The following is a 13,921-nucleotide window of genomic DNA, read 5'->3' on the forward strand; positions in this document are numbered from 1 at the left end:
TTATGCTAAAAAAAACTTTTAAATCCCACATAGGTACAGTCAAAATAAGAAAATCTTTATCATGAGTGGATTATGAAATTCTCTACCATCTATCATAAAGGGGCAATAGTTCGAAATATGATTAACACTTTAAGAAACATTAGAAACAATATAAATAATTAAGGCGTGTGATTGGTGAAATAAAAAGCTAGATGTTGTTATCTGATTGGCCATTTATATTTAATGTAAGGAGGGTTTCTATTTTCTTCATTTCCTTTCTTCTCGTAGTTTGTATTCATTTGTTAATCAAATTACCTTTTAATTCTGAAGTTACAATGATAATGAAATATCCAGTACCAGTATAACAGAGGAGATTTAACTTTCGAAGAAACACAATTTGATAGCACAGTAAGTAAACTTAATACATCCATGGTTCAGTGTACCTTGAAAAATTGTCAAAAAACTAATCATACATTTGATTTAATGCAATTTATAAACAAAACATCGCTAAATGCTAGTGTTGTGCCAGAATCCCTAATGAAATCATGGATCGTCTGGAACGCTATCGTAAACTGGACTATATCAATATTTTTAATTATAGCCACTGGGACTATATTTTTCGGAAATCTGTTAATAATTCTTGCTTTTATAACAAACAGTCGCTTACGGCGTATAACGGATCAATACATTGTTTCCCTTGCTGTGGCTGATCTACTTGTATCAGTCTTAGTGCTGCCTCTGGCTATCGTTCGTCAGAATTTAGGTTATTGGCCATTTGAATCTGATCGATTATGTCAGTTTTGGTTGTCTGCTAATATTGTATTATGTATGGCATCTATACTGAATTTATGTTGTATATCTCTGGATAGATATATTGCAATCAGCCGTCCAATGAAATATTTCACAAAGCGTACTCATCTTACAGCCTCTGTAATGATAGCTGTTGCTTGGATATTACCATTCATAACTATGCTTCTCCCCTTTGTTGGTGGAAATCAGCACACTTTGGGACTAGGATCATGTCATGTCACATATAATAAGGCATATAGGATATATTCTTCAATTGTTGGATTTTTCGGACCATTTCTGCTAATCGCTTATATATATTTACGGGTGTTCTGGATAATAAAGCATCGCTTAAAGGCCTTACAAATAACAAACATTAAACTATCCTTACCGAAAAAACCTCAATCAAATATTAAAACGGTACGTAAGCCAGCTGCGATAATAATAAATTTGCAACAAGTCTGGGAAAATATTAAAGGAAAGACTGGCAAAGTGAATATTTTACGATATCAGTCATCCAAATCAGAGAATACTTGCCCATATAGTGGCCATATATTTCATTCTGATGAAAATGGATGTAATCAAATTTATGCATGTTGTTTAGTCAACCACAGACATCCCGCTGATTCCTTTAGAAGTGATGACATTCCTGATGAAGAACACGATAGGAATTATAGGCAAAAAATATTAGATATTAGGATGAACAAAACAGATAGCGAATTCTCTTTGAAATCTCAAGATCAGGTTGAAGTAGATTTCACCGAACCAACAGATCAAACACTAGAAGTAATACAAATATTTCATATCTCAACGTCAGAGAAAGAATTGCAAAAGACGAATTTGAAGCCAACACCAAATGTAACATTGAAAAATGAAACAAAACAGTATCAACACGACTACCTACATGGAAGTAATGAAGAACAAAACACCAAACTAGAAGACAAACGATTAATTAGTTCTTCAAAATTGCTCTCATCAACATCATTTAGTATAGATCATATAAAGAGGTTTCGACGACTGAAATCTTTACCAAGCTTCAAAACCGAATACAATAAAACTGAACAATCACAAAAGAATCTAATTTATTGTCGACATGATCACTTCATATTCCATAGGGAGCAGAAAACCGCACGAATTTTGGCTGCGGTTGTTGGATGTTTTACAGTGTGTTGGTTCCCATTTTTTATATGTATTATTGGTGAAGCTATATGTGATTGTCAATATTCAGATACTGTGATTACGTTTGTTTCATGGTTGGGTTATTTTAACAGTATTTGTAATCCATTTATATATGCATTTTTTAATAAAGAATACGCCAGAGCATTTAAATGTATTGTTCAAGTCAACAAATGGAATATTAACAGGAAGAGCAATAAATAACTATTATTTTTATCGAAAAGTAAATTTTTATCTTTTGCTATGAAACTGGTGCATGATATTTCTCTATGCTGTATAAAAAAATATTATAGAAAGCATGCTTTATCAGTTATTTGACTAAGTGTCGTGAAAAGCATAAGCTGATACGATAGGTTTGAAATCAGTAACATATTTTGTGGTTTATAATTGAGATCATGAACCGACTGGTGTTAGACAGCTATTGAAAACCGTTTTGTCTTATTATGCAACTCTTTAGCAGTACGCATCCACTATCCAGCTCACAAGGTTTGAACCCAGGGCCTCCGGTCTCGTGCACGAACGCTCGACATTTAGACCACTGAGCCGGCATTCAACGGAGTTAATGTCTAACCTCAACCAATCCACGAAATCGCGCGACCATCTTGCACTGTACTGAGGTGGATACCTGTCTTTACCCGACATTGATTAGCTCCACTGGTCACGGCTTCTCCTTAGAAATCCGAAAATTCCCTCACGAAGCTAGTCAGTAGTAAGCACATGTTAATTATCAGTATGGGGTTGTGGAAATTATTAAGTTTTTGATTGAGAAGCCGTGCCCAAAGTGTTTAAGTCTCATAAGGAAAAAAACAACCTTGCTAAAAAAAAACGCTAACTAGAATAAACAGTTTAAACCAATAAAACTCTGCCCTAGAAGTTGAAGGATCTTCATTTAGAAGAATTATGACGACTCATGGTGAAAACCAAGATGCTCCGGAAGCCACGAGGCCGATGCAACTTCTGACAACTTGACCAGTAATTAATATATGTACATGGAATGTCCGGGCAATGTGGGAGACCGTGAAAACCAGTCAGTGAGGAGATGCAACTTGACGGTGCTCGGAATAATTTAAACCCATTAGACACATGCTGGACAGAAGACATTAACTTCAGGTGAGGTGCGTTTGTACTATGGTTATAAAGAAGAAAGTACCTATCACACACAAAGAGTTGCATTGATGCTGTCCAAGAAAGCGCAAAAATCCTTTACAGAATGCGAAACTCACGGACCAAGGATTATCAAAGTACCCTAAAAACAATGGGGAAAACACAATAAATGTTATCCAATGTTATGCACCCACCAGTGATAGCGATGAAGAAGATGAAGACCAGTTTACAGAGAGGCTGTAATCGATCATAGTGTAGTGTTGAGGAAAGTACCTGGTCAACCTGATGAGAGAGCCAAACACCAAAGTCGGAATGGACAACCACGGATATGAAGATGTCACTGGATGACATGGAATGGGAGACAGAAACGAAAAATAGGCAGATCTTCCTAAACCTATGTGCATTCAACAAATTGGTTATAGGCGACATAATATTCCCAAACAAACACATATACAAAGCCACATGGATCTCACTGGATCACACCACGGAGAATCAGACAGATCATACTTATATCAGCAAAAAATCCAGAAGGACAATGAAAGACGTGAGAACCAGGAGAGGAGCTGACATAGTTTCAGATCACCACCAACTGCTAGTTGCCAAGATGAAAGTGTGAAGTTAAAGAAGAACTGGACAACTGGACAAACAGCATTACGAAGGTTTATTACAGCCTTCCTTCCAGATACTGAAAAACTCAACCAATTTATAATAACTCTGAACAACAGGTTCCAAGCCTTACAGGATCAACTGAAAGAGGGCGAACCTACTATGGAGGACAACTGGAAAGGGATCAAAGAAGCACTAACTTCAATGTGTACGGAGGTTGCGGGCCTCAACAAGCATCATCAACATCATCATCATCATGAGGAACAGATCTCTATCAAAACCCTGGACAAGATTGAAGAAAGGAAGAACAAGAAGACAGTAGTTGAGGACAGCCGAACGACGGCAGAGAATGTCAAGGCACAAGCTGGATACACAGAAGCGAACAGGCAAGCGAAGAAGAGCATTAGAGATGACAAGCAGAAATACGTGGGAGAGTTAGTAACGACAGCGTAAATAGCTGCAAGTGAAGGAAATACGAAACAACTATATGATACAACGAAAAAACTAGCAGGGAATATGGTAAAACAGAGAGACTGATAAGGAGAAAGAAGAGAGGACAATCACCGAGATTCAAGTACAGAGGAACAGATGGGTAGAATACTTTGAGGCACTCTTGAACAAATCAGCTTCACTGAATCTACCGGACATCGAGGCGGCACTTACAGACCTTCCTATAGATGTCACTCCACCAACGACTGATGGAATCAGGATGGTCATGAGACAAATGAAGTGTGGGAAATTAGCAGGACCTGATAATATAGCAGCTGAAGCACTGAAGTCTGACATAGAAGTAATTGAAAATATGCTCCACGTTCCATTTAAAAAGAATTGGGAGGAATAATAAGCTCCACAGACGGACTGGAAAGAAGGATATCTCGTCAAGGTACTGAAGAAACATCTGAGCAAATGTGAGAACTGTGTCAAGAAAAGTTTTCAACAGTTTTGCTGAACCGGATGAAAGATTCAATAGACGCCCAACTCCGAGATCAACAGGCTGGATTCCGCAGTGATTGGTCGTGCACAGAACAATTGGCGACAAAACAATTAATTACTGAATAATCACCTGAATAGAACTCTTGACTTTACATCAACGTCGTTAAATATGAGAGGGTGTTTTACAATTCACTGACCAATACAATCAATATATTTTTATTGTATAATTATTAAGTAGCTTAACTATGCATATTCATGTTCCTCTTATTAAAAGCTTTTTACTGACCCATAGACTATTTTTACGATTTACCAATCTTGAGTTACTCTCAGTCTATTAATTACAGTCTCCCACATTTACAGCCACTTTTGGCCAGATCTTTTACAAATGTTATTTTCTATTTTATGGTACGATGTGGTCTGTTTGGTTTGTATACAAACCCAGTATGTTTGAAATACATGATTCATAACGTAGAGGCTGAGATTGGCGTTCTGAACTCCAACAGGCATGTCCGGGGCAGGACGAAGGATCGATAAAGACTCCGGACTGCTCGTATGGGTTTACGCGTCATCGGTCGGGAGATAAATAATTGTTCTCTGATTGGCAGTATCATTACACAAGGCTACAAGATATAACAGTGGATAAGAGAGCATTATGGAAACTTCCTCGACACTATGGTGTACTTGAGAAAATCGTCAACATTATATTGAAGCCATACAACAAACGGAGGACAGCTGACAGACGCATTCCAAGTGAGTACCGGTGTCAAAAAAGGCTACTTACTCTCCACCTTCCTGTTGCTCCTGGTGGTCGACTGGACGGTGAAGACCTCGATATCTGATGGGAAGAACGTAATACGATGGGTAGCTAGACGATTTGGACTTCACAAACGACCTGACCCTGCTATCCCATACACATCAACAAATGCAGCTGAAGACAGCCATTGAGGCTACAGCCTTTGCATCAGTAGGTCTCAGTATACACAAAAGAAAAAGCAAGATCCTCAAATACAACACAGAGAGCACCAACCAAATCACACATGGTGGAGAAACTCTGGAAGATGTGGAAACGTTCACGTGCCTGGACAGCATCATCGATTAACATGGAGGATCCGATACAGACGTAGAGTCAGGGGTTGGTAAGGGAAGGGCGGCATTCCTACGATTGAAGGAAATATGGAACTCATAATAACTATCTGAAAGCCAGCATCAAAATCAGAATCTTCAATACTAACGTCAAGGCAGTTCTAGTGTACGGAGCTGAAACTTGAAGAACTACTACAGCCATCATCATTCTAAACACTTGTCTACTCAAGGTACTCGATGTCAGTTGGCCAGGTACTATCAGCAACAACCTACTATGGGAGAGAACAAACCAGTTTACAACTGAAGAGGAAATTAGGAAAATACGTTGGAAGTGAATAGGACATATATAGAGAAAATCATCAAACTGGACCACGAGGCAAGCGCTAACCTGGAATCCTAAAGGCAAGGGGAAAAGAAGAGGGCCAAAGAACTCACTGCGTCAGGAATTGGAAGCAGACTTTAAAAGAATGAATAGCGACTAGAAATTACTGGAAAGGAATACCCAGGATAGAGTTGGATATAGAATGCCAGTAGACGGTCTATGCTCCTCCACGAGGGGTAACAGAATTAGGTAAGTATGTTTGGATTTATTAGGTATTATATTTTCTAAATAAATTCGTGCAATTATTTTGTTGAATTCTGCAAATGAATAGAAACAATGTTGGATTTATTTTCAATGTAGAATTAAATTTATCTTATACATATTGATCCTTTGAGACATTTGAACAGAGCAAAAATAACAAGATTCATAGGGAAAAAATGGATTCATTCTATTTCATAGCTTCTCTTCAACTGCAAACAACTTAAAATTACAGAGAGTTTTATAACTATGAGCTGAAGTACAAAATAATCTGGTGAGTAATGTTGAAAATGATGTTAGAAACAGATCGAAAATTATAATCCTAAAAAGAATAAGGCATGAAGTATATGATTAAACTTTGGATTGACAATTACTATTAATATTTTTAAAAATAATAATAGAACTTAAAGGTGATCACATTATAGTTACTGACAAGAAAAATGAAGAAAAATCGTAAATACTCATAATTTGTGATGTAATCAGTCACTAAAGTTTCAATGGATTGATGTTTTAATTTTTAGATGATGATTAGCAAATTTTGATTTGAACAAAATTTAAGTTTAAACGCTGAGATGGTGGAGAAAATTTGTTGTTCAGGTGGATGATTTTGATGGAGTTTTATTCTCTGAGCTGGATGGTTTGGTCATGGAGCTTTCATCATTCTTCTGAACTTCTGAAGTTTGTGCTGATGATGTCGTTCAGAAGAACGATGAAAGCTCTACGACCGAACCATCCAGCTCAAAGAACAAAACTTCATCAAAAAGTTTAGACGTTCTTTAAACGGTCTTTACCTTCTTTAATCTCAATCAATATAGAATGAGTACTTCTTTAATGTGTTAATGTAATTAATATCCTTTAATACGAGTTAGTTTTTTAATACATTTGAAACCTTATGTTTGATGAATAAAAGAAAGTGAATAACGGCAAATTTTACAAACCTAAATTTCTATAGATATCATACATTTATAATAATTCATAAACAGATACCTTCACTACTGAATAATATGTAAAATGATTGAAAATGGTTAGCTACTACTGTACAATAACTAACAAGTTAATGCAATCATTTTGGAGTTTTATAATCTACTCATTTGATGCAGTTACCGCCTATTCCTATTATGTATATATATATTTTGTATTATGAAATGTGGGATGTAATATAACCTTTATGGAATTTTTAATATGTTGTGATCTGTTTGAATTAGATCAACTTTTCGAAAGGATTTCTTTTTAATCAGAGGACTAAATTTCCTTACAATTTTGTTCAATTCATCAAGAGTTATGCTCCTTATATTTGCGTTTTAAACGAGATGAAGTCGCTGGAATAATTAACTAAAAGACAAATATTTCGGTGAAGGTTGTTTATCCGTCACCACGCCTGACGACATTATGCGAAACGAACTGCTCACTGAAACAAACATTGATAGGTTCTGTTTTCTCAGTAGTTCCAACTGCACTTACCAATTTACATGTACGTGTCAAAGCACATACATCGGGAGAACAGTGAAAAGAATACAGATTCACATTTGAGAGCTTATGTAAAAGTATTTAAACTTATCAAATCTTACCGAATCATTACGCAACCCATATTTATCAATTTCTAATTCCAGTAATTTTATGTAAATCCTTCACAACCTCTATAATTACCACACAATCTATTGTATCTGTTTCCGGACCTCCTTTAAATACAGCTCTGCCTGCCCCCGTACGTTGTATGAATTCCATCCACAAATATATATATATATATATATATATATATATATATATAGTTATTATTGGCAATCTTTGTCATTCTAATTCTTCCCGTTATCATTGTCAGTTGTTTCCAATTATATCATACCTCAATGTTACGTTTATATATATACATGGTTGTAAGCAACTGATAAGACAAGAAATATAATGAATTCAAATTATTCTTCCCCAAATGTTGTTTTGGCATTATTTGAAATTTCCTAACCAAAATGTCATTTAGTTTCTTTAATTGGGTTTAAAGAAACCAAGAGAAATATTTTGAGACATGATAATCTATCTTAAACATCTCCGAAGAATCTTTTTACATGTTTATGAATTTTATTTACAAAATAATAAAATAAATGATTTTAGTAAATAGAATTTCACTTGTATTAGATTGCTTCAATAACCAGTTTACCTTATATGACAAATCAATTATTTGAACGCATTTGGAAGATTAGTAAAAATGAAAAAAACCCAAATGAAGTATATATTTTAAGCATTCGCGCGCGAGACCGAAGGTCCTGGGTTCGAGTCCTTCATACGGAATTGTGAATATGCAAAGCTGAGCTGTCCTACACTAGGTCAAAAATGCCATCCACTGCTTTCAGGTTTTCAATGGTAGTCAAGCTTAGATCGACTCAAGAATTCAACTTTTAAAACATAGTTTCTTGGTAGATTTAACACTGAAAGAATAGTTTGTGTTAAAGAGGAATGACTTCGATTCTGTTAGTAATACTTACTTCCAGTGGTTTTGTTAGCGAGGGATAAACTTTATAAACAAAGATGGATGGACTTAGTAGCTAAGTGGATAACACGATAGCGTTTGAAGAGAACGGTGCTGGGTTCGAGTCCAAGGGTGAACATCAACTCTGAGATACAGGTATATCCAACTGACAAGTCCCAAATAGGACGAAACGCGTGTCTTGGATTCCATTGCTAACCACTATCCATCTTTGCTTAGAATGTTTGTGAATTAAGAAAATATCGAGGCGATACGCACAGTATTCACATATGTCAATAAGAGACTGATCAATTACAGTCCAAAGTAACAAAGGGAAGATACAAGTAAACAACACCTATTGAATCTAATGGATAAACTTGTTTATTTTATGAGAATTGTTAATTGACAAGACGTAAAATTTAAACTGAAACGTATTAACAGTTGAAATCAATATAAGTTTAGAATAAAATGATAATTAATGAGTACAAGAAGTATTTTTCTAAAAAAAAAGACACTTAAATGACACTTAAGAAGAATATACGAGAAATCATATGCATTTGAATAATGTAACACAAAGAGTATACTTGTAATAATCAGGTCTTTAATTTAGAAGTTATTATAATTATTGACAAATTATTACTGCAATTCTCTGCTTATTTTTCTCATCGATTGTAAGAGTATTTAGAATTGACATTCATGTTTTATGCTGATAAATCTATCAGAATTCCTTTATAGGTTTTACGATATAATTATCTACATTATGCAATGTATAATTAGTGTTTTTTACACTGAAAGATAAACTCTTGTATTTAGTTAACGAATATTTGTATGTAAGTTTTGTTCATTTATGTCAATTCATATATTGTTACTACTGTTACTGCTGATTGTTCTTAATCTCCCCCCTCTCTCTCTCTCCGTGTGTGTGTGTGTGTATGAGTGTTGAAAAATATTCCCGTGTGATCAATAACTTCAGATATATATTTTTTCCCTTTTGATCTAAAAATTATCCAGTCATACAAACTTTACAAACTCTTTATCAAAAAATACGGTGACATTGATCGCTCTTTTTAACATAAAATTCTAATAGTCATAAGATAATTTTAGTCGCTTATTACTTAATAAAGAGAAAAAAACAATAACAAAGTTTCATATTATAAAACAATAATCACCATATTATTTCATAAAGGTAATCAAATATTGACCATATAATAAAATACAAAAATATTCTGTTAACTGTTATGTGATTAGCTTATACGATTAATGCGAAATACAATTGCCAATTTAGATACACTGACTTTTACGACCGTACTAATGATGCATACACCAGTACGAGCAACCTAAAGTTGTTATTGGTCCTTTTTCCGCCTAGATCTGACTGTTAAATTAAGAACTCCAATCTCAGCCTCCGCGATATGAATCATATATTTCAAACATACCGTGTTTATATACAAGCAAATCAGACCACATCGTACCATTAAATAGAAAATAACATTTGTATAAGATCTAGTCAAAAGTGGCTGTGATTGTGAGAGGCTTTAACTAATAAACTGGATATATCTCAAAAATATTCAATCGTATGATAATAGTCCATGGGCAAAATAAAAGCTTATAATGAAGGGAATATGAAAATACATATAACATAATTACTTAATAGTCATACAATATGAAAATATGTATGATATTAGTCCAAAAATAGATCCCAACAGTTATCTTTCATTATTCTCGTCGGAATATAACATCAACAATGACTAATTTACGAAATGTAAAAAAATGAATATTCCTAGAGAAAATCTCGTATCATACGTTTAATATATTACAATTGATATCGATGAACCAGTTTCGAACTATTCTATAAATATTAATAATAACGACAATAATGTTATGGAAAGTTTCATATTATGGTTCTTAGAATAATAACGTGGGTTACAAAATCAACAGTCTATATATATAAAGAGCAAGAATTTATACCAAAGTAACTAACAGTTCACTTTAATTCCTGACTTATAAACCATGTAAAACAGTATTTAATAAAAAATTTGTAATGAATGTTCTTCATCTATCTAAACCCTCAAAGCCAATGGAGAACTGGTGTCTGGATAAATAAAATTAACTACTTGTAAAGAAGTTATATGAAATTATTCCTTTGACTATTTTATTTAGCAATCATATGGAATTAAGAACAAGAAATGCAATTTATTGACTAGCAAGACAAGCATTTAAACGGTGATCTTCACCGCGTGTAATGGAATGAATGGTCTGAAAATCCTTCCGATGTGTTTTATTTGACGGTATTGTTACTTCTTTAATTTTTCACCCTGTTTTCTATTCTAAGTTTTATACAGAACTTGTGTAACCATACCTATATATATTTTAATCGTTGACAAAGCCGATATTATTTAACTCTGGTCAAGATTTACCTGTATTATGTAATTTTGTTCTTGTATGTCGCCGGACCATTGATAATCAGGTCTTGTTTCATTGCACTCAAACTTACGACCGTTGTTTGTCTCTGTTCTTTGATTGTCTGATCGGAAAGCGTTATTAGATTTTGGGATCCTTGCAGATATAAATTTAATCACATTCGGTTGGTAAAATTATTGTCGACTTTCAGTACAAGAGGAACTTTCGGCTATGAAGTGTGGACTGTGCTACTGAGAACCATATAACATCAACAAAATAAGTGAATACCGATAACTCAAGAATGCTTTACAAACCATACAGAGGAACATACTATGGGCTAATCGAATAGAATTTATTTTAATTCCTTTTAGTTAGTTGTTTGAATCTTCCCATTGATGTTTGGGACTGGAATAGATCAGTTTCTTATTGACATATGTGCATCCTGTACAGATTTCCTCGATATTACCTTAAGTCACATGCGTTATAAGTAGAGATGATGGTGGCTAGTATTAGATTGAGTTTGATTCCCGAAGTGAATATTAACTCTGGGATGCAGGTACATCCATCTGACAAGTCCCAAATAGGACGAAATGCACATTTTAAATTCCATTGCTAGCCATCATCATCTTTGCTTATAAAAATTGGTTTGTTAGATCGTCTCTTGCTTTCAAACCAAATATTGGAATTTTGGTTGTTAAAATATAAATATTTTGGACAATGAACACCGATACCTCACATAATTCAATTCACAGAATATAAGGACAGTTACAATATGAATTTTACATAGTAACATCAAACTGTTATGTATAAAAATTCATCTAGCCTTAAACCAATACAATAATCAAGCTATTATTGTACAATGTAAACTTTAGAAATCATTGTCATTGAAAAATTGTTTATACTGTCTGTTTATTGTTATGTTAATGTCATTTAGACCTCCAACAACAAAAAAATTTGAAAATTTAATTAATAAATCTGTGACAGATTTGAATGTATGATTATTATTATTATTCATCAGGGTTATGATGTTACTATGCCTTATTGAAAAAAACTTTCTTATTTTATTAATAAACATCATCTGATTTGATTAATTTATTAATTTATTTCATTCCCAAACAATCTAACTTCAGATAACTAAAATAACCCATAGTGTCATTGAATAAGAAAAAGAGAATTCAACTAGGAAAATTTTCTTTTCGACGAAACCATTTACTTAAGCTGTACATTCGTATATATAGTTATATGAAAAATATCTGTCTATAAGAGGATAGAAAAAATTGCATCATAGAATGGATTCGAGGCTAAATAACAAATGAGGTTACTTACTAATCAAGGGGTAAGGAAGAAAATAATTTATGAGTCAGATAATACTATACGAATATATCTTCAATAGAACTTTCAACTAAACCCTTCCATGTAAGTAATTTAAACCCATTATGTAATTAAAATTTTAAATATCACAGAGTGTAAGCAACTGACAAGAACCAACGAAATAAAAATGAATTCATGCTATTTTGCTCTTTTCAAAAAGGTCAAATAATAGTCCAATCGAACTTCTCAAGTTTCTTAGTATGCTCATATTCTTTGTGGTATAAGGAAGTATGAATGGTTACAGAGAAATAAATAACACTTAATAAAACTAGATTCCTTATTGATAGTTATAAGACATAAAATTTACCAATCATAATTTTAAATTTAATTAAGCTTGGGTTATTATTATTATTTAAACACATAAACATTGGTACAGGGAGGCACCAAATAGATATGCGCCACATAAATCATTCGATTTTTGTGAGGGCTAGGATACCGACGGTGTGCCCAAACCGAAGCAGGGTTTTTTTCATTGACATATAATGTACGTTTCAGTATCGACTTTAATCTCTGAAGTTAGCTTTTCAATCATTTTATCAGCCTTTTTGATGAAAGTCTCAGTCATTAGGATATAGATCAAACCAATTCCATCTTATACTAAAAATTAAATAAGTTAGGTCTATCGAGTTTTAAAAATAAGAAAAGAAATGTTGCTGTGTTAATTAAAAGGAAGCTTTTCCGAAAATATGCTTTTTAATTATTTTGACTATAAAAAAGGATGTTTCATTTGACTGAACACTAAAAAAACTGCGATCAGAGTGATTAACTGTTTAACTACTTTGAACATTGCAAATAGCGTGACTCAATCTAATGAAGTATAGGAAAATATCCTTCATGAAATAGAGCTATTTCGCTATATCTTAGGAGGTAATCAATAGGCTCCAAAATACCGCTAGTAATAAGTTCATCTTATTCATAGTCTGAACGCTTATATCATTTCAAACGAATTGTATCCTATATTGATCAAGTTTTGTTTGTATAAATACTCGACTCTTAACTGCATTATTAAACCGTTATATTGTCTGTAAACTGCCTCTTAATCTTGAATCATTTGAATTATAATTAACGAATCCTTGTTCTTTAGATCCATGAAAGTCGAATATCCCTATTATTTTGCAGGTGTTGCATTTTATGTAAAGGAATTATTAATATCACAAGTAGCTATAGGGTCCACGAAATACAAGTGGTCTTTAAAATTCACACAGATAGCTAAAATGTATAACGACCAAAAACATATGAATATATACGATGAATTCTAGATAACTAAAATACGGGCTGAATAACTTTCACCACGAACACTAGAAATTGTACAGAATCACAAATAACAATGGGTTAGTTCTCTGTGTTAGTTTCTTATATAAACATTTATGACTTTTATAGTGTTTCATCTATAACACGATTCTATGAAACTACATTCACGGTAATACGCAAAAGCTATTTCTGATGGC

At 33.6% G+C, this 13,921-nt stretch overlaps 1 protein-coding gene across 1 annotated transcript; it reads left to right on the top strand.

The window, feature by feature from the left end:
- Window positions 1-408: 408 nt before the first annotated feature.
- On the top strand, window positions 409-2,145 carry HRH1_4 (Histamine H1 receptor; the record flags this gene model as incomplete). The annotated part of the gene is made up of 1 exon (XM_012937269.1): window positions 409-2,145. One exon carries the CDS (start codon window positions 409-411, stop codon window positions 2,143-2,145), a length of 1,737 nt encoding a protein of 578 aa, XP_012792723.1.
- Between the last annotated feature and the right edge of the window lie 11,776 nt (window positions 2,146-13,921).

Source organism: Schistosoma haematobium, chromosome 4 (genome assembly GCF_000699445.3).
Source record: "Schistosoma haematobium chromosome 4, whole genome shotgun sequence".
Taxonomy (NCBI): domain Eukaryota; kingdom Metazoa; phylum Platyhelminthes; class Trematoda; order Strigeidida; family Schistosomatidae; genus Schistosoma; species Schistosoma haematobium.